The sequence below is a fragment of the Labeo rohita genome, chromosome 12, assembly GCF_022985175.1.
Source record: "Labeo rohita strain BAU-BD-2019 chromosome 12, IGBB_LRoh.1.0, whole genome shotgun sequence".
NCBI lineage: Eukaryota > Metazoa > Chordata > Actinopteri > Cypriniformes > Cyprinidae > Labeo > Labeo rohita.
This window is the reverse complement of record NC_066880.1, coordinates 124,411-147,119: the sequence shown is the minus strand read 5'-3', so window position 1 is coordinate 147,119 and position 22,709 is coordinate 124,411. Positions and strand designations below refer to the sequence as shown.

At 42.5% G+C, this 22,709-nt stretch overlaps 1 protein-coding gene across 3 annotated transcripts; it reads left to right on the top strand.

Moving 5' to 3' along the window:
- The first annotated feature begins 20 nt into the window (after positions 1-20).
- On the top strand, positions 21-19,694 carry cpxm2 (carboxypeptidase X (M14 family), member 2). Of its 3 annotated transcripts, none has more exons than XM_051124130.1 (15): positions 21-1,428; positions 2,733-4,958; positions 6,918-7,007; positions 9,151-9,260; positions 9,642-9,781; positions 11,155-11,239; positions 11,338-11,488; positions 12,975-13,063; positions 13,280-13,403; positions 13,484-13,680; positions 14,277-14,456; positions 15,719-16,016; positions 16,094-16,233; positions 18,056-18,155; positions 18,520-19,694. In XM_051124130.1, exons 2-15 carry the CDS (start codon positions 4,715-4,717, stop codon positions 18,759-18,761), a joined length of 2,190 nt encoding a protein of 729 aa, XP_050980087.1. In that variant the 5' UTR covers positions 21-1,428; positions 2,733-4,714; the 3' UTR covers positions 18,762-19,694. The 3 variants fall into 3 exon arrangements, with proteins under 3 accessions (XP_050980087.1, XP_050980086.1, XP_050980085.1); XM_051124129.1 differs by having other exon boundaries at positions 21-1,439; XM_051124128.1 differs by having other exon boundaries at positions 21-2,832; positions 4,660-4,958.
- Positions 19,695-22,709: the final 3,015 nt, after the last annotated feature.

Sequence of the window (22,709 nt, the reverse complement as noted above, 5' to 3'; positions counted from 1 at the left end):
ATATCAGTTTTACAGAATTACAAAAGGATGTGATCACTTCATTAACAGAAAGAAAGATCTGTGAGTTGTGGAGTTTGGTGTCATGTTCCAACACACAACCTTAACAAAAACAGCTGAATCTAACAAAAAGATCAAATAACAAAATAACAGCAGAGCCGTACAATGTTCAGCAACAAAGGAGGTGGTGAGTTTAGTTCTGTTAGCCCCTCTCGCATTTGCATATTGTACTGTCAGATCATCATCATCATCATCATCATCATCATCCTCCTCTCTCTGTGTGTGTGTGAGTTTGTTCTTGTCCAGGGTTTGATGGGAAACTCCTGGATCTCGCATCTGTCCCGCGGTGGGAACATCTCAGCGTTACGGTGCGTGAGAACGGCTCCTGTGCTTTTATGAAGAATCATAAATAGTTTGTGGAGGTTTGTGCTGTTTGATGGCTGTAGCAGCTCAGGAAGCTCAAGATCACAAACACAGGGGCTTCTGGGTAATGTACTTGCTCTGAATTTTATTATTTTGGCTCGACAGTGATGTTCTGTTATTGTACAAAAGTGGGTTTGGGGTTTTCAGGACTCGTCCAGCAAACTCAGCACCGTCTGATCTGATTTACAGGGTCCAGTCAGACCCAAAGCGTTGAATACGGTTAGATTTTGGACACCGAGTAATAAAGTTTCAGGAACTTTTTTTAGGTTTTGTATATTTTTTACAACCATAAAATAACATTCCCAGATTGTTCCGGGAAGCAGAAATGTTGTGAAGAATATTCCTGCATTGATGGATTTCCTGTGAATGTTTCTGGCCGTTTGCAAGGTCTCTGTGAGTTTGTTGTTGTTCTGTTGTCATGGAAACAGATGCTCAGGGCCAGTCGTATTAAAGCAGCCATTGTGTTAAAAACTAGTTTAACCAATCAAAGGATAACCAGTCTTTTCCTTCTCAGATCGTGCCAGATTGAGCTTTTATGCATCGGAGCCTCAAATATTCGAGGACTAACTTACAGTGAAACTAGACTAGTTAGTGTGTGCTGCTCTCTGCTCTCATGTGAGTGTCTGTGTGTTTCAGATGTGCTGAGATCAGCTGCTTCTCCGTTTCATGAAGTCACCCGTCCTGGATCTTCTGACAGGAAGATGGAAGCGTCCTGGATCTTCTGGCCGTTGCGATGCGTGTCGTGGTGGAGTCTGATCCGGCCGTGCCAGGTCTGGCTGTCTAATATCTGCATGCGCTGGATCCTGGCTGATGTTCAGTTGGAGGCCACGTATTGATCATCTGGTTTGTGTTATTCTGAATCATCAGGCCAGGACCGAGACGCTCTCCAGATCTATAACTCACATCTAACAATGTTCTTGCCATGTCCGTCTGCAGAAAATCATCATTCAGACTTTAGGATGACTGACAGACACGTCACGCTGAAGATGTGTAGCTCGTGACATCTCGGTAGTGATGAGGTGACAGAGAGAGTGTGTGTGTGTGTGTGTGTGTGTGTACTTGTTTTTGCTACATTGTGGGGACCAAATGTCCCCACAAGGATAGTAAACCCTGAAATTTTTGACATTGTGGGGACCGGCCTGCGGTTTTAACCAGCCTGTTAAAAAATTATTAAAAATAGTAAATGGTGTTTATATGAAAGTGTAACGATGCAAACATGTTTTCTGTGAGGGCTAGGTTTAGGGTTAGGGTTGGGTTAGGGGATACACAATATCGTTTGGTCAGTATAAAATCTATAGAAGTCTATGGAAAGTCCCCACAATTCACAAAAACAAACGTGTGTGTGTGTGTGTGTGTGTGTTCGTGAGGCTGTTTCTCATTTAGCAGTCAGAGCTGATGTATTTGTGTTTTCTGAGGTCTGAGTTCAAACTCTTTTGTTCTGGTAATGTGAGTTCTGATGTTTGGATTGTGAATGAAATCCCTCATAAAACACTTAATCCAAAACTGAGCTCTGACTGAATCACATGGGCTTCATTTAACTACTTTAAATCTCTTTTTCCCAGTCACAGTGTGTTTTTGTAGGGAAAGAATCTGCTCAGATCTGACCGGTGCTGTTTGCACATTGAACTACCTGTCATCATTTGATATAAGATGAAGTGATGGTATCATTTAGTTATTGAGAATGACTTCAGATCGTAACACTGGATTAAATACAGTTAGATTAACTACACTAGTCCTCTGTGTCTGGCCAGAGGAGAACTGGCCCCCCGACTGAGCCTGGTTTCTCCCAAGGTTTTTTTCTCCATTTGTCACCGATGGAGTTTTGGTTCCTTGCCGCTGTCGCCTCTGGCTTTTTTAGTTGGGGACACTTTATCTTCACACGATATTGTATTTTATTTTGTTGTATTTGATTAACTACCTTTACTTGAAAATTGAGTGTTTACTATTGCCTTTTTGCATTGTTCATGTACTATTTCCTATTTAATACTGTACAGCCGCCTTGTCACAATTCTGTATTGTTAAAGGCGGTATATAAATAAAGGTGATTTGATTTGATTTGACTAGATTGAACACAGAGTGTCAGGAGTCTTCAGATCAGATCTTTCAGTCCTTCAGTTCATTCACAGGCGTCTGTTGCACGTAAAGTTTGTCCGACAGCGAATATGGTATAATCTGGCCTTTCTTTGTACTTTAAAGGGAAGTTTCACCCAAGTATTATTTATTAAAAACTCAAAAGAAGATATTGTGAGTAAATCTCATCTCTGGCTTATGAAGAGGTTTAACTACTTTAAATCTGTTTTTCTTTGTTCCAGTGTGTTTGTGTTTTATCTGGATGTGAGTTGCAGAAGATCATCTCTGGAGGAAGAGCGCAGGCTACAGAAGCGTTCAGAGCGGATGCGTCTCGTATTTCTGGTAAATGATGATTCAGCAAACACTGTTATTAATGATCTGCTTGTGAATCTGTCAAATCTTCTTCTGACCCTCCGGACCTTCTGACGTGAAACGCATCTGAACTGACGGACGTCCCGTAGGGAATCGGTGTTGATCTTGGCCGCTCGTAGAGAATCTGTGGGTCGTTTAAGGAGATGAAATATTGAGCTGCTGATTAAAAGTCTAATATGATGTGGAGTGAAACTGGAAGCGTTTGCGCGGACAGATGTTTTCCCCGAGGCGTTCTCGAGCGTTCCTCTGGGTTCCTGAAGCTTCAGGGTTTAGTTTGAGGAATGTGTGATGGATTTCAGGAAGTGCTGCTGGTATCTGAGATTCATCCGATCAATCCAGTGAAAACACGGCTTTCGTTTGCACAAACGCTGAGGTGAGCCGATCTGTGAAATGAAGAGTGAGGAAGAGTCCGCGGCCACACGAGCGACTGAGCGATTTCTCAAAATCGTGCCGCTTTATTTATGACTTTAATATCGGTCCCGGCGTCTGTAAGGAGTGAGTTTGGGTTTGTTATTGTGAGTGTCGTGCCGGCGTGAGGAACTGAAGCTCGTAATGAGACGTCTGAACGCATCAGCATCACCGCGGCTCACAGCAGCACAGCAGACGCTCATTACACTCGTTTACTGAGATCAAGAACTGAATTTGGGTTTTATTGTGGAGCTGCTTTAAAGCTGTTTGTGTCTTATAAAGCACTATAAAAATAAAACTTTAATGGATACACATTCTGTGGAAGTATCGCGGTAAAATGAGGGTGTCAGATTTGATATAAAAGTCACATGATATTTATGATTAGGATATTCATTCACCACAGTATTTACATGGTACTCCAAAGTACTTTGTTATTAGTGCAGTGAAATGGTTCTGTAGCTGTGGTGTTACCATGATACTATTAATATCAATGCCAAATGCATCAGTAGAGCTGAAATGTTATAATTTAGTCACACGTCAGTATAAGAGAAGGGGTGTGTGTGTATGTACTTGTTCTTGCTACATTGTGGGGACCAAATGTCCCCACAAGGATAGTAAAACCTGAAATTTTTGACATTGTGGGGACACACAAAAACAAACGTGTGTGTGTGTGTTTGGCATCTGCAATAACTCTCCATGAGATGGGCTCTGACACACACTCTCTCTCACAGACACACACTTACACACTTTTTCAGTTTTAGTTTTAGATATTTTGTTGGCTTAACAGATATTTGTACATTTGTATTGCCAATACATTGCAGCGTTGCTACACTCTCTCTCTCTCTCTCTCTCTCTCTGTCTCTCTGTCTCTCTCTCTCACACACACACACGCACACACACACATTCTCTCTCTCTCTCTCTCTCTTTTACACACATACACACACAGACTTGGAGCGTCACTAATGTGCTAATCACATCCAGGCCTGGGCAAGTTTTGAGAATCACTAATACTGAACACTTGTGTGTGTGTGTGTGTGTGTGTGTGTTAATGGTATGAATTCATCTCAGTTCTGTGTCTTGTTTGGTTGTGGGATGGTAATGAGGTCAGTGAAGCTCCGCCCAGTGGGAGGAGTCAGTGAGACAGAAGAGTGAGACATCAATCAGATGAGATCAGATGCGTCTGTCTGACTCACTGGAGCTCCTGCTTCATGCTCTTCAGTTTTTGTAAGACGTCAAGAAGACACCTGCAAACATCCCAGTCTGACCGTCTGACCGACTGCTGCTCATTCTTCCTCTCTCTCATCAGCCGTCTCTCTCTCTCTCTCTCTCTCTCTCTCTCTCTCTCTCTCTCTCTCTCTCTCTCTTTCTCTCTCTCCGGAGTGATTCCAGACAGCAGAAGTTTTTCCCGGAGCGCAGTGCAGCGAGTGAATGGGTCCAGGATCAGATGATGTGGCTCCGGACTCTCCTGCTGCTCGGCCTGGTGGGACGCCTGCTGGACGTGTGTTCTGGATATTCATCTGAGGATGAGGATTATTACATGCAGGAGCTCTTCAGTCGGGAACATTACCAGCGCGTCACGGTGGACGGACCGACCGACGGCCGTCAAACACCCGCACGAGCCGCCGGGAAGGAGACCAAAACCAGGTCAGCTGCTTCCAAACCAGCCGGCGGATCTGATTCAGCGTCAGGTAATGTCTGAACGCATCACACACACGTGCAAACACATGCAACCACTTGACTGAAACTCGTCATCCTGCTTTAGGTTCCTACAGTCATCTTTGAGCAGTTCACTCACTTATAAACATCAGCTAAAAAAAATTAAAACTTAAGATGTGATGGGCTGTGTAGCTTGTGTTCATGTGTTCCTGTGGCGGTTCCTCTGGACTCAAGGGTGTGATGGAGCGGCTGGAAGTTTGTGTGTTTCAAGAGCTGTCAGTCACCCATTCTGAACCCCCAAACATGACTGATTCCGTCAACTGTGTGAAACATTGATAGAGTTGTGCTGGATGCTGGAGAAGGTCAGAGGTCAGCAGAGGTCATGTTGAGATGGAATGACATTCAAGACGTTCAGGACGTTTCAGATCTCCTGATTCTCCAGTCTGTCATAAACATCTGTTTCTGACACCAGATCAGTGCTTGCCAGTGAACTTCAGCATCAGGACTCACATTTTACACTGAACATCATCAGCAAAAGATGATATAGGAAGCATTTTTTCTTTGGTTTTAAATTAGTGTATTTATTTAGCTTATAAGGTTTGATGAATTCATTATTGGCATTTGTGACCCTGGACCACAAAACCAGTCTTAAGTCGCTGGGGTATATTTGTAGCAATAGCCAAAAATACATTGTATGGGTCAAAATTATAGATTTTTCTTTTATGCCAAAAATCATTAGGAAATTAAGTAAAGATCATGTTCCATGAAGATATTTTGTAGATTTCCTACTGTAAATATATCAAAACTTCATTTTTGATTAGTAATATGCATTGCAAAGAACTTAATTTGGTCAACTTTAAAGGTGATTTTCTCAATATTTTGAATTTTTTGCACCCTCAGATTCCATATACTGAAATAGTTGTATCTCAGCCAAATATCGTTCTATCCTAACAAACCATACGTCGATGGAAAGCTTATTTATTCAGCTTTCAGATGATGTATAAAGCTGACTCTTATGACATGTAATGTCATTTTTTCCTTTTCCTTCTGTCTGTGACACATACTGTAGAAATCTTGTTTTCCAGAACAAATATCTAAACATTCTTAAATCAAGATACGTTTTCTAGGTAAAATGACTGATATAATGATATAATGTCTTGTTTTCTGCCTTTGAATTATTCTGAGCCCAGCACATGTTTTTCTTAAGCAGAAACTAGCTTCATTTGTTATCAGTTTCTCAGAAAACAAGGCTTAATATCACATGTCATTCTGCAGTAACTGTGTCTTGATTAACATGTGTTCTGGAATAATAAACACGCTGAGGAAGAAATGCATCAGAACAGACACTCATTCATGAAACTAAATGCGATTCTATGAAAAAAAAAAAAAAGCTGTTCACATTCATTTTGTCTGTCATACTGTCAAACTGTCAATCATTAACCCTACAGCACAAGCACATCTTTGTCAGTCAGACACAGTCATTTGAATCAAACCTGTGTTCAGATCATTGAAAATATACATATATATATATATATATATATATAGTATAAATGAAAATATAGGCCGTGGAAGTAATGGATTCAGACCATTTGAAGGAGGCGTTTGACAGATGAGTGTGTGATCTTGATCTGTGTGTCTGAATGTGAGGAGCTCCAGCGACGATGGCAGCAATATTGTGTGGCACTTCTGAATGCTGGCAGCGCTCTGAGAACGCAAGTGCTTCCATATGAGATGTAGGTTTGTCCTGACGTGACCTCTGATGAAAGCCTTCAGCTGCTCTTCTGTGCCGCACATTGGCTCTGAAGTCTGGCGCCGTTCTTGGAGAACGCAGCTGAACTTTATGGCACGGCTGCCGACGGGTTCATAGGCCGCCGAACGCACAGACTTTCATCCGTCGGCGCTCGTTCTGTTCCTCTCGTGGCTTTGACACGTGCGACGGTGGAGATGCACCGATACAGCTCAAACTTCTGCCGTTTGTGTCTCGTTCACAGTGAAAAGTGGAAGCAAAAAGAGTGAGAAGAACAAGAAAACGGCGAAAGACGTCGGCAGTGACGTGGACGGCCTGTTCTCTGAGCGCGGCGGTGAGTCCGTTCACTTCACGACTCGCACATACAGTTTGTGTCATCTGTGTGTCAGACATGATTGGAAATTGTGATGGTAAAGTGATCAGAACTGTAATTAAGCAGAACGCATCAGGTTAAGCTAATGTCATGTTGTTTTTATGAACTTTTTATGAACATCATCTGTCTGGATTGATCAGAGGCTTCACTATATGACAGTCACAATCTCAAAATATAATTATTAATATCAAAATATTATATTAAAAATCGAAGATCTAAACTGCTGAGTCTGATACTGTGAAGAGCTGAAGCATCAAACCAGCGCAAACATCTGTGAGATGTGAAGATGCTCTGTGTGTGTGTGTGTGTGTGTGTGTGTCCTCATATGAATGAATAAATGACCCGACCCATTTCCCTCGTGATTGCGATTATGTCTTTAGTAACGGCACAACAGTAACGGCTGTGTTTGATTCAGGCCAAGTGCAGATTTTAAGATCTCCTTCATCTCCTGAGAGTCTTTAGAGCTGCAGATGTGTGTCGTAATGAGAAGATCTCAGCTGAAGAACCAGCATGTTCTCATCCCGCTGAAGACCCCGCAGTGGTTTTTATTCGAGATTCAGACCTCTGGAGAGTCATTAGGAGCGTACGTGACAGCGAAAGAGAGAGTTTGACATGTTGATTCTGGATTCAGAACAGTTGTGACCTCAGCACACATGTGTGATGTTTACACCGTTCATTACCGCGGTAAACACGCCCACGGGCGGATGTGGCGTGTCTCTGGTTGATGCTGCGGATTCTGAACGAGGCTCTTGTCTCTGATTCGAGGACGACTGACTCTCACTGATGGATGAATTGGTTCTTTGGCTGTTTTTGATTGCATGTGATATTTCATCGGCCTGAAATACAGCACGAGTCAGTTTGTATAAAAGCATCTGTCCTGGTGTTTGTTTAATCAGGAATGGTTTTCCAGTCCGTTTGGTAGCTCATGTTTGTTTTAACCAGAGATTTGAGCATCTGTGGCCTCAATTCAAGGTTGATTAATGGCTGTAAATGTCTGTAGGTGGAATATTTGGAATTTGGAAGGGCTTTCTATATGATATTTTGGATTTTTAGATAAGTCTGTTTTATGTGCCATATTAACTAATGAATGTGGATGTAAATGAAGAGTTCATTTGCGAAAACAGATAACTCAGACAAAAATCGTTTCAAAAATTTTTTTTTTTCATTGTGCGTTCCAATTAATCTCAATTAAACTGCGGTTGGGTTATTTTGAAATAAGGTAAAATTAACTACAAAACACAGCTAACTAACACAATAAAACATGATAACAATAAAAAACATGATTTTTGAATATTTTAAAAAACTGTTATTGTGATCTGTTATTGCAGATAAACTCTTCAAATATTGTAATGGTTCCTAGATCAGGTATTGAATCAGTTTAGGATTATTTTGAAGAATGCGGGTAATCAGATGGTTTCTGGTCCTCATTGACTACTATGAAAGTCAGTGACTACCAGCAACTATTTGGTTACCCACATTTTTAAAAATATTTTCCTTTGTTTTCTGCGGAAGAAAGAAACTCATATAGGTTCGGTGAATAATTAATGACAGAAATATACAAGAAGAATAAACTTTATTCTAGATATATTCTCAGACATGTTGTCATATCTTCTGCAGCTTTGATCTTTGAGGCAGAAGAGCGGTGAGAGAAACACTGATTATTGAAATGATTTTAGCCGTGTGTGTATTAAACATGTTCAGATTTGGAGCAGAATGAATGTGATATTTCGGTCAGATCGTGAGGGTTAATGACGCACTCAGATCAGTCATCTCTCTTTTTTGTGACAGATTGAAACTGAAGTCCTTTCTGCGAAAACAGTGACTGTTTCCAAACAGGTTTCTTGAACACTCCCGCTGTCCGTCATTGGTCAGTCAGTCAGATAGTCCCACCCCAAACTCGCATGATTGGCTGAGTCAGATGTTTATGTCGGGCTCTCGATCAAACAGATCGATGTTATGAAGTGTTTCTGAGTCTGAACATGAAACTCACACCACTGAACATCTGAACATCTGAGCGTCTCACACTGATCATCAGAATAAAGATTGATCTTAGATTCCTCTTTTATTAAAGCTGTAATGAGGAACAGCTCCTCTCTCCTGACAGACTGTCCTCCGCTGGGTCTGGAGACGCTGAAGATCGATGACTTTCAGCTCCACGCGTCCACCATGAGGCACTACGGCCTGGGGCCGCACAGGGGCCGGCTGAACATCCAGGTAAGATCGGCTCTTCTCCTTCAACGTGTTTCTTATCAAACGCTGCCAGCGTTTCTGCTCTTCATCTGTTATTACTCAGATCAGCTCCATCATTGCCTCATCTGGATCCACTTTGCACAGAATTCGCTCTTTGTTTTCCGTTGCGCTCGATGAAAACAGAACGACAGACGAAAGCCGGAATGATCAGCTGGAAACAGACTTCAGAAAGACAGCCGTGTGAAACTGACCCAGTTTCTGTCGCGTTACGCGGCTGCGATCGAGACCATGAAGGTTCATTCTGAGACCTGAGTGTGAACTTCACACAGAGCTCCATTCACAACAGAAACAAACATGACATTTCTGGTTCTGATGTTGTGTGTGTGTGTGTGTCTGTGTGTGTAGGGTGGTCTGAATGAGGACGACATGTTTGACGGCGGCTGGTGTGCGGGACGGAACGACCCTCTGCAGTGGTTCGAGGTGGATGCTCGCAGACTCATGAAGTTCACCGGTGTGGTCACTCAGGGACGGAGCTCACTCTGGTCGTGAGTAACACACACACACACACACATACAGGTGTGTGTGGTTGACATGTGAGCAGTGCTGTGACATGTTCTCTGTGACATATCGACACATGAATCTTCACAACACCACTAAACTACATCACTGCCATTATAATGTTTTATATGTGGCCCTGGAGCACAAAACCAGTCAAAAGTAGCACGGAGTAGCAATACAATGTATGGGTCAAAATTATCGATTTTTCTTTTATTTCAAAAATCATTAGGATATTAATAAAGAAGTCCACTTCCAGAACAACAATTCACATATACTGTACTCACCCCCTTGTCATCCAAGATGTTCATGTCTTTCTTTCTTCAGTCTTAAAGAAATTGTTTTTTGAGGAAAACATTTCAGGATTTTTCTCCATATAATGGACTGATATGGTGCCCGATTTTGAACTTCCAAAATGTAGTTTAAATGCGGCTTCAAATGATCACAAATGCGGTTGTAAACGATCCCAGCTGAGGAAGAAGAGTCTTATCTAGCGAAACCATTGGTTATTTTCACTAAAAAAATTCAATTTCTATACCTTTTAATGTCAAACGCTCGTCTTGTGTTACTCTGCCTGAACTCTGTTTTTGTTCCGGTTCATGTCAGTTAGTGTGTGTCAAAAAACTCCCATCTCATGTTCTCCCTCACTCGTCCTGTATCACTGTTTTACCTTTTTTGTTAAGGGTGTTTGATCTTCTTTGCATGTTCACTTTGTAAACACTGTGTCTGTTCTTCTGCAGCGATATAGGATGATTTTGAAATTATTTTTGAAGTTGAGGGAGAAAATACGATTGGAGTTTTTCGACAAACCCTAACTGTCTTGAGTCAGAATACACAGTTTTTTTTTTAATGAAAATAACCGATTGTTTCACTAGATAAGACCCTTCTTCCTCGGCTGGGATCGTTTATCCATATCAGTCCATTATATGGAGAAAAATGCTGAAATGTTTTCCTCAAAAAACATAATTACTTTATGACTGAAGAAAGAAAGACATGAACATCTTGGATGGCAAGGGGGTGAGTACATTATCTGTAAATTGTTGTTCTGGAAGTGGACTTCTCCTTTAAGTAAAGATCATGTTCCATGAAGATATTTTGTAAATGTCCAACCGTAAATATATCATAACTTAATTGTTGATTAGTAATATGCATTGCTAAGAACTTGATTTGGGCAACTTTAAAGGCAATTTTCTCAATATTTAGATTTTTTTGCACCCTCTGTTTGACTGGTTTTTGTGGTCCAGGGTCACATATTTACATTTATGTAAAGTCCCCTGCATTCAAGCTACACACTGGATCAGCTGATGCTGTGGCTGGGAACAGGACTCGTGAGCACTGTGTGTGTGTGTGTGTGTGTGTTCAGGAGTGATTGGGTGAGCTCGTATAAGGTTCTGCTCAGTAATGACTCTCACAGCTGGGTGACGCTGAAGAACGGCTCCAGAGATCTGGTGAGACATAAACGCAGCCGTCGCTGACGATCAGCTCATGCGCCGAATCTTCAGCTCGTCGCTCGTGTAACTGTGTGTGTTTCTGCTCGTCTCAGTAGATCTTCAGTGCGAATCGAGAGAAGGAGATTCCCGTCCTCAACACCTTCCCCAAACCCGTGGTGGCCCGTTACATCCGCGTCAACCCGCGCTCCTGGTACGCCAGCGGCGGCATCTGCATGCGGGTGGAGATCATGGGATGCCCGATGCCAGGTGACCACAGATCCAGACACACACACACACTCACACATGCAGTGATCTGATCCTACAAGGTTGATGAATCTCTAATAATGAATTTTCAAAGTCCAAGTGCAATAAATGAATAGTCAAGTCAAGTCAAGTCACCTTTATTTATATGGCGCTTTTAACAAAACAGAATTGTGACAAAGCGGCTGTACAGTTTTAAATAGGAAATAGTGCATCAATAATGCAAAAGGGCAACAGTAAACTAGAGCTGTAATCGGGCCTTAAAAGTTAGGCCCGACAGGGCCCGAGCCCGACAAGTACGTTTTGACTGACAGCTTTTAAAAGCCCGAACCCGTTTACAGCCCGACATTATTCAAATGTGCGCAAGCACACAGCTCTTTTGCCTTTTGTCAAGAATGAGTCATTTATACATGTTTTAACATAATTTATTAATGACTAACGTAGGCTATAGGCCACTTGGAAGTTGGAACAAAGAAATAAAATAAGTCCTCTGTAACATCATAACATCTTAGCACTCTAAACAGGCGTACACTTAGCCTATAAATAGGCCAACGCGCCAATAAAAAAGACTCTTTCTTAACTTAATCTTAATAAATTAAATTAAGAGAAGTTCTAAATTAAGATGGGTTTTTGGCAATAACGAAATTAAGATAAAGGCTCTGCGGGATTTGCTTCGCTACTTCTCTCCACAATCCGGCCTCAACGCAATGCCAACATTAGCCTATATACTCTGTCTACATTATGCATTTAAGACTCAATTAATATTTAGTTATATTTGAAAACTATTACTCTCCAAGATTAGGCTACATATTTTTGTGGAGGAAAATTATTGAATCCACTGTAGTTTCAGCGCGGTCCTGCGCTCACTGATGGTGCGTCCAGCAGCGCTGAACACCCTTTCACTGCTGCTGCTACTGGCCGGGTATAGTCATATCATAGTACTGATCCGGCTAATTTTGCCAAAACGTAATCACCAGTGGCAAGCCTCCGTTTCACCTCCTCAGCATTCGTTTTCGCATCCTTCTTGCGCTAATCGAAACGCATCACATGACCGCTCATTTACCGCGCAAGCCTGAGCCCGTGTAAAATGATATAAATTAAGCCCGAACCCGTCGGGTCCTGTCGGGTTTCATCGGGTTCGGGCAAAGATCTTCAGCTCTACAGTAAACACTCGATTTTCAGGTAAAGGCAGTTCATCATTGGGTTCAATGATGTCATCATCCAGCTCAGTTCAGTTCAAACAGTATACGATATCGCGTGAAGAAAAAGTGTCCCCAACTAAAAAAGCCAGAGGCGACAGCGGCAAGGAACCAAAACTCCATCGGTGACAAATGGAGAAAAAATCCTTGGAAGAAACCAGGCTCAGTCAGGGGGCCATTTCTCCTATGTCACGATGAAAAACTGTTCAAATAAATCACTTACTAAAAACTAATTCAGTCATACACCTGTAAAAACTTTACCCTTACTCATTGATTTTTAATGCTTCTTACAGATCCAAACAATTATTACCGGAGACGAAATGAAGTGACCACGACAGACAACCTGGACTTCAAACACCACAATTATAAGGAGATGCGACAGGTGCCGCGCGTTTGTTCACATCATATAATTAACGTTCACTGAACTACATATAATATACAGGGGGTCCAAATGTAATTCAGATGCTTCTATTGTGTATTTTTATCATTTCAACAGTTTGAGTGAATTGAAGAAAGAGCATGAATGTGATTTAAGATCAGATGAGCATCACTGTGTTTGAGGTGTAAATGTGCCTGTGCTGTTGTTTCTATTGTTCAGCTGATGAAGGTGGTGAACGAAATGTGTCCGAACATCACACGCATCTACAACATCGGCAAGAGCTACAACGGACAGAAACTCTACGCCATCGAGATCTCAGACAACCCCGGAGAACATGAGCTCGGTAACACACGTCTGTCAGGCTGAAACGTGTGTGTGTGTGTCAGATGTGATGTTGATGTGCGTGTGCGTGTGTGTTCACAGGTGAGCCTGAGTTCCGCTACACGGCTGGTTCCCACGGTAACGAGGTTCTGGGCCGTGAGCTGCTGCTGCTTCTCATGCAGTTCATGTGTCAGGAGTATCTGAGCGGAAACACGCGCATTCGGCGGCTAGTGGACGAGACCCGCATACACCTGCTGCCCTCCGTCAACCCCGACGGCTACGAGAAAGCCTACGAAGCGGTGCGTCACTATAAACCCTAACACTATAATATTAATGTACATTATTGTTCAGAAGTTTGGAATCATTAGAATTTATTCATTTTGTTTTTTTTAAAGAAGTCTCTTCTGCTCATCAAGGCTGCGTTTATTTGATCAAAAACTAAAAGTGCTGTTTTCGATGTGAATATCTGTTAAACTGTGATTTATTTCTGTGATGAGCAGCTGAATTTTCAGCATCATTACTCCAGTCTTCAGTGTCACATGATCCTTCAGAAGTCATTCTAATATGCTGATTTGCTGCTCAACAAACATTTATGATGATTAGCAATATTTTTGTGGAAACCATCATACATTTTTTATTTTTCAGGATTCACAGATGATAAAAAAATACAGCATTTATTTGAAATAGAAAACATCTGTGACATTATAAATGTCTTTACTGTATTTGTGATTAATAAAAGTATTAATTTCTTTCAAATGTTTTGAGTCCAAACGTTTAAACAGTGGTGTGTGTTTATATAGTTAGTAAAATCAAATCTCGTCAGCTTTCTCTGTTTTCTCTGCTCTGATGCAGTGAGGGCGTCTCTCATATGGTTTCTGTGTTTCTGGTTTGTCAGGGTTCGGAGCTCAGCGGTTGGTCTCTGGGCCGCTGGAGTCAGGACGGTCTGGACATCCATCACAACTTCCCTGATCTCAACTCTGTCCTCTGGGAAGCAGAAGCACGGAAATGGGTCCCACGCAAATACCACAACCACCACGTGCCCATCCCGGAATGGTACCGCTCCACAAACGCCACCGTGAGTCCTGAGCTGTGATGTGATGTGATGTGATGTGATGTGATGTGGTGTGATGATGTGTGTGTACGTGCAGTGATGGTGTTCAGGGCGTTTCTGAATGTGAGACTGAAGAAGGATTGAGTTTCCCGGAATCGCTGCGATTGGGTGTCAGAGACGCTTTAATGATGAGAAACATCTGACTGACATCTGCTGAATGAATCACAGCGACTGAACGTCCGTCACACGTCGTCACATTCATGAGATCAAACACATTTGCTGAACAGATTTTATCAAATAGTTCAGTTCAGAAGTGATTGATCTTTGATCTGAGATCTAGATTTGTCCACCACATCTATTTTATAATTACAGAATCTTACAGACTTTTGTTAATTATAGGACCAGCTGTAAAAACAACCAAGACAAACACTAACAATATTACAGTGTGTTATTATTATAATTAATAATTATAATTCGACAATCCACGTCTTCATCTGTCCTTCTGTTCTTGTTCTTTTGATGGTTTTGTTTTCTTGCATGAACTGGATTCTCCTGATCTTCTAGTTGTCTGTCAAAGGCTTTCTGTTTATTATTTATATTCGGATATAAACATACATGAACAACAGCCAAGAACAGACAGATTTGAGTCACTAGATGGCGCCAGTTCACTGATATGAGAAAAAGAGAGTCGAGTCTTGTTTATTTCTAAAGCATTGGTCTCAAACTCAATTCTTGGAGGGCCACAGCTCTGCACAGTTTCGCTCCAACCCTAATCAAACACACCTGATCCAACTAATCAAGGTCTTCAGGATCACTAGAAACTATTAAACAGGTGTAGGTTGGAGCTGGTTGAACTGTGCAGAGCTGTGGCCCTCCAGGAATTACGTTTGAGACCACTGTTCTAAAGTGTTTTATACAACACAGACTGATTCAAAGCAGCTTCACACAAATAAACAGGAAAATAATGCTGCAAAATCCATTGTTTATGGGACTAATTTGATTCATCTGTAAAGCACAATAGAGTCATTAATTCAGGTTCAGGTTTTCTCATCTGATAGTGTCAGTGGTGTTAAATCAATCAAGATTACTGAATATAAATAGAATTTTAATCTAAAAAAAATATATATATATATATATATATATATATATGTGTGTGTGTGTGTGTGTGTGTGTGTGTGTGGAGAGTGATGAGCATCACACACCAGCTTCAGTAATGTGTCATGAAAACTCATGTTTACATTAGTAGGTTGCTCCAAACCACTCTGACCCCTGACCTCTGACCCCAGGTGGCGGTGGAGACGCGTGCTCTGGTGTCGTGGATGGAGAAGATCCCGTTCGTGTTGGGCGGGAACCTGCAGGGCGGAGAGCTGGTGGTGACGTTCCCGTTCGACCGCACGCGCTCAGTGACGACGCTCCGCGAGACCACGCCCACCGCCGACGATCACGTGTTCCGCTGGCTGGCCTTCTCGTACGCCTCCACTCACCGCCTCATGACCGACGCCAGCCGCAGGGTCTGCCACACCGACGACTTCGCCAAGGAGGACGGCACCATCAACGGCGCGTCGTGGCACACGGCCGCAGGAAGTGAGGACGCGTCAGCAAACGTGATTCCGATCGCGATGATCCGTCCGTCTCGTTAACCGCTCGTTGTTCGTTAACAGGTATGAATGACTTCAGTTACCTGCACACCAACTGCTTCGAGCTCTCCATGTACGTGGGCTGCGATAAATTTCCACACGAGACAGAACTACCGGAGGAGTGGGAGAACAACCGCGAGTCTCTGCTCGTCTTCATGGAGCAGGTGATCAAACTCACACACACACACACACACACACACACACACACACGTTTGTTTTTGTGAATTGTGGGGACTTTCCATAGACTTGTATAGATTTTATACTGACCAAACGATATTGTGTATCCCCTAACCCAACCCTAACCCTAAACCTAGCCCTCACAGAAAACATGTTTGCATAGTTACACTTTCAGATAAACATCATTTACTATTTTTAATAATTTTTTAACATTGCAGGCCGGTCCCCACAGTGTCAAAAATTTAGGTTTTACTATCCTTGTAGCAAAAACAAGTACACACACACACACACACATACACAAATGTGAAGGGTAAAAGATGCCATAGAGTTACTAGTTACCACCAGTGTTGGGAAAAGTTACTTTTAAACGTAATGCATTACAATATTGTGTTACACCCTAAAAAAGTTACTAATTACTTAGTTACCTTTTATGGAAAGTAATGCGTTACATTACTTTTGCGTTACATTTTAAATCCGGGCAGGGTTTGCTTTTTAAATATATATATATATATATATATATATATTGTGACGAGTCGGCTGCCTCCCCCCCAACTATCAGCTTCACCCCGTCGGTAATCGCCGCCCTTCACCAGGCTCCTGACGGGAGTGGGCGTGTGGGAGGAGGAGGGGCGCCAAAACATCCAGGTCTGGCGGCGTGTGATGAGGCACACCTGATGTGAATGAAGCCTCATCACCGCCGCTGTTAAAATGCCGACCGCGCCTCTCCTCAGGAGACCGGTCTCTTCCCCGTGCATGCACACTGGTGTCCTCGTGGGTCCAGGAAGGGTGCGTAGAGGGACGAGCGCCGCCGATCTGATGGACGAGCTGCCGGACCCGTGGTCAGAGTGCGAGCCGCACGGAAATGGCTGCGGGCCAGGATGCCGGGCCTTCTCACCCGCCTGAGGAAGCGCCACTGCTAAGGAATGGATGAAGCCGCTAAAGGAAGCCGCTACCCGTCATATTGCCGTGGACCCCGGCGGGGAGCAAGTGCGGCCACCGGACTCCGCCCCTTACTTGGACCCTTCCCTTCTGAACACTGCCCCTCCTTGACGGATTCCCTTCACCTCGAGGACACTTTTCCCCTTTTTGGACACTTTCTGTTTATATTGTTTAATAAAAACCTCTCCGAGGCCTGACGTCACGCCCACTGTATCTGTCGCTTTGCTCCCACCCGTGACAATATATAAGTGTGTGTGTGTGTGTGTGTGTGTGTGTGTGTGTGTGTATGCAGAACAAGAAAGTTCAACACTCTTCATCAATAAAAAAAAAAAGCAGAACCAATGTTGTTTTTCTTGAGTAATTTTTTCTTATTAATATGGCTGAATTGGATCATCGAAGGTCAGCAGCAAAGACATTGGTTAATAAAATGGGATTAAATACATATTTGTATTATTTAACAAATTTAATTGCAGGTTTTCGTCATATTCTGAGTTGCATTTCACTGTTTTTATTCATTTTGAGGAAAACTTTCTTTTTTTGAGAGAGAGTGAGATGAATTAATGCATGTTCACATTTATTCTAGAACTGAAGTGAAATCTTACTCACAATTTCTCTCAACATGAGGACAGGAGAGTTTTTTTTTAATCAATAAATGCGGGAAAAAAGTAACTGGCGTTACTTATTTGAAAACATAAATCAGAGATTTTCTTGTAAATTAAAAAGTAATGTGTTGCTTGAAAAAGTAATCTTGTGCTACTTGTAATGCGTTACTGGCTAATACCGGTTACAACTATGAAGTTACTACTGGCTGAAAACTCATTTAGGAATGGAATCATTAAATCAGTGGAACATGTTGGTGTGTTTGTCCAGGTGCATCGTGGGATCAAAGGTGTTGTGAGGGACGTTCAGGGCAAAGGAATCGCTAACGCCATCATCTCTGTGGACGGAATCAATCACGACATTCGCACAGGTGAAACAGGACACACACCCACGGCATCATGGGACAGGAGCCTTTCTGTCACCTAATGGAGTTTGGACACTAAATATTCAGTAATATTGTTGATTCGACTGACTGACGTGAGAGCAAAACCTGAACTCAACTGAATTACAACACTGTCGTGTTCTGTTGAGCTGCTTTACAGCCGAAATTGAATTTGATCATAATTGATGATGATGCTCCAACATAATCACTGTTGTTGAACTGATGTGAATCAGCATTTACTCGTCTGACACTCTAATTATCTTCGTTTCACAGCAGATGTTGATGTCTGTGATTGACTGTGGTTGATTCAGTGAATATATCAGTTCATGTAATGTCCGTGTTTGTCTCTCAGCGTCTGACGGCGATTACTGGCGTCTGCTGAATCCCGGTGAGTATCGCGTGTCGGTCCGCGCCGAGGGCTTCAGCGTCAGCAGCAAGGTTTGCACGGTGGGATACGAAATCGGAGCCAGCAGGTGCGACTTTGTGCTCGGCCGCTCCAACCTGTCACGCATCAAAGAAATCATGCAGAAATTCAACAAGCAGCCAATCAGCATGAGACAGCGAGCGAGACAGCGACGCCTGCCGGACACATAGAGAGGTCTGTGTGTGTGTGTGTGTGTGAGACTGATCCTCATTGTGAGAGGCTCTTTCCTGGACTGAACACAAGCGTCTGATGTTCACTAATAATGGCCTGTATTGTGTACAGGATCTGTTTATCAAGAGAATTTTTTATATAGTTTCATATCATCATCTTTTTATTAATGTTTATTGGCTTTAATATATTTCTGATGAATCAGATCATTTGTCCATCTTAGTTCATAGAGGAGTGAATGTGATGTGAGTCTGCTCTGCTCCTTCGTTCGTCTGATGACAGTATAACAATAATAAAAGAACAATAATAAATTCATTTCTCCCATTTTTCTCCCATATTTCTCCCCCCAACTTTAAAATAACTCAAAAATCATTCTTAAGCAGATTCTTACGCACATTAGATCATTCTTTTTGTTAAATGTAAAGTTTCCTTTCGCTCAAGCAGTGGAGCCGACGCTCGCAACCACAGGGTCAAAGGTTCGATTCCCAGTGACTGAATCAACTGATTAAATGTTTGTTTGGGTAACAGTCTCATATCGGTGTCTGCTGAGTGTGTTTTAATGCTGTAACATTTCCACAAGATCATCATCTTCCTTCAGAATAATATGTGAAATGTTTCCGTGTCATTTCTGAGAATGTATTGAATATTCTCAGCAAAATGTGTTGAATGTTTTCTATTCATACATACAGCAGCAATAAAGCTTCAGAAAACTGATCTGAATAAATCTGATGTTCAGTCAGTGTGTGTGTGTGTGTGTGTGTGTGTGTGTACTTGTTTTTGCTACATAGAGGGGACCAAATGTCCCCACAAGGATAGTAAAACCTGAAATTTTTGACATTGTGAGGACCGGCCTGCGGTCCCCACAATGTTAAAAAATTATTAAAAATAGTAAATGATGTTTATCTGAAAGTGTAACGATGCAAACATGTTTTCTGTGAGGGCTAGGTTTAGGGTTAGGGTTGGGTTAGGGGATAGACAATATCGTTTTGTCAGTATAAAATCTATAGAAGCCTATGGAAAGTCCCCACAATTCACAAAAACAAACGTGTGTGTGTGTGTGTGTTTCTCTTCTGTTCTGCATGTGTGTTTGTTCTCCACAGAAGTGTTTTCATGAGGAACAGCGTCTGATCATCTCAGATCCTGTAGCGCCTCCTGCTGTTCAATCATAATTATTGAACCTATTGTTATGGAAACTTTATGAACTTTTTTGCATTCAGTAAATTCAGTGATTTAATCTGGCCTATAATTTGTAATTTGTTTCGTTTTTTATGTATTTATTTTTTGTTAGTTCACAGTCTTCATCACAGTCATCTCTCGATAATCTTCAGCTCAGGTGATCTGACGTGTTCGGTGCGATCGCTAAAACATTTGTTTCTTCAAGCAGAACATTTTCTTTCCCAGAGGAACATTTGCCGTGTCGGTCGTGTGAATCTCACAGATGGAAATGGATTGTAAAGACTGAATTGATGTTGTGTCTGATCTGAGAACAGCATTCAGATGGTTGGAAACTCATTTCAGCATTAGAGTGAAAAAAGCACAGAGGGCAGAAAGGTCATTGTGAATTCATTTCTCACAACTGTGACTTTCTAATGTTGAAATGATTTGATATTTTGTTGAATTATGGTCGGTGTCACTGACAGATTCACAAGCTTTATAGCGATATGAGCAGATCAGACGGAAAACATAATTTAATAAATAATTGAATTTGTTTTGCTTGCATTAGTCAAAGCCAGAAGACGAGTGTTTGACCGTCAGTCCAGCAGATGGAGGCCGTGTTTTGTTCATCCGCAGTTCTGACGTGTTATAGATTTACCACCAAAAATGATTTTTAATGTCTCTGATGATGATGGATCATCACTTTGAGACGTCGTGTTTCATGCACAGAATCGTCCAGCGTGCTGAATGATGTAAAATGTTTGCCTACTTCGATTAACGATATAAAGTTCTGTTCTGTTTCCCTCAGCAGGACTCCGTTTCACCCGAATGGCAGTAAAGCGGTGTGTGTGTGTGTGTGTGTGTGTGTGTGTGTGTGTAGTTTGAGATGTCTGACACATGAAAGAGCCTCGTCCTGCTCTGTAATGATGAGCTGTGGAGTGAAGATCTCAGCGGCCGATCGCGCCTCTGCTTGAGCTCCTGCCAGTCCTGCAACGGGATCTGAGCTCAGATCGGAGATACGGACGCCTGTCGCCGCTCCCGGCGGAAATCACGCGCCCCGTCTACAAGAACACCTGAGCCGAAGAGTTAGGGACTGTTTCCACTGAACGCCAGCAGCAGTTTGAAGCTGAAAGGATTCAGTAAATGTGTCCTCTGACCTTCATCACCTTCATCATCATCGCCAGGATTCAGTCCTGAGGAAGGACGGCCAGGTTCTGCTACTGCAGCTAGTTTAGCTCATGGTTAGTCTCTGTGAAAGCAGGTGATCACGAGTGACAGATGTTCCGTTTGGATCTTTCTAGAGGAGCGCTGTCCTGTATTCGGATGGATCGGGACGAAGGCGGCCTCCAAACGAGGCTCTCACGATCAGAAACCCCTGCGTTTAATTACAGCTCTCAGGAAGCGAGCCGTGAGCGGAGAGCCGCGATAAGAGCCGACGAAACCCGAGCGGCCGCAACAAAGAGCGACTTATCGGAACGTCGACCGAGCTGGACGCGCGACCATCTGATTGCCCGGCCGACCCGATTCATAATTAATATATTTATCAAATTAATTACTGAGAGGAGCCTGCGGAACAGTGGCTAAATTCATGGAGCGCTGGCTCGGCTTTCGGCTAATAAGAGCCGTCAGAGTAATGGAGGGAGAGTCTCGGCCCCCATGACAGACAAATTACTCCCTGAGCAGAAATGATATGGAGGAATTCAGAGGGAAACAGAAATATGTCATTGTTTGCTGACGAGCACAATCGCGGCCTTGTCTGTGAACGTCTGCGTCCGTTCAGATGAAAGAACGTCTGTCTGTGAATGAAGCTCAAACACTGAAGATGCACACGAGAGAAAACACACAGAAACGCTCGCAGCACGACAGGAGAAACGGAAAGTGATTTCTCCGTGTTCGTTTGACTCGTGACCTTTGACCCTGAGGATCAGCGATGCTCTTGTCCAGGGCTCTGTTTTTTTCTGGTTCAGACTCATAACTGCATCATTCTGCATTCACAGCCATTTTTTCTGATGGAATCACAATCTGAGTCAAGTCAAGTCACCTTTATTTATGTCGCGATTTCAACAATACAGACTGTGTCAAAGCAGCTTTGCAGTATTAAATAGGAATATAGTGCATCAATAATGCAAAAGGCAACAGTAAACACTCGATTTTCAGTTAAAGGCAGTTCATCATTGAATTCAGTTCAGTTCAAATAGTATCTGTGCAGTCAAGTCGACGATATCGCTGGAAATTATGTGTCCCCAACTAAACAAGCCAGAGACGACAGCGGCAAGTAACCAAAACTCCATCAGTCTGAGCTGTAGATTCAGTTTTTCATTTTAGCTCCAGTGATATTCAACATTTACTCGCAGATCAAACATCTGAAACATTATACAGTCATATTTCATTATTTAATCAGAAGATCCACTAATATATCAGTCTAATAACAAAAAGTGAGCAGTGACCTATGCTCTCAATGTCAAATGCTGAAACATTAATTCATGCGTTTATGACCTCACGGTTAGATTATTGTAATGCTTTATTGGGTGGTTGTTCTGCTCGCTTAATAAACAAACTCCAGCTGGTCCAAAATGCAGCAGCTAGAGTTACTAGAACCAAAATATTAGCCCGGTTCTGTCAACACTGCACTGGCTCCCTATTAAACATCGTATAGATTTTAAAATCTTGCTAATTACTTATAAAGCCCTGAATGGTTTAGCTCCTCAGTACCTGAGCGAGCTCTTATCGCGGTATAGTCCCTCACGTCCGCTGCGTTCTCAGAGCCCCAGAGACGCATCCCCAGTGAAGACCTC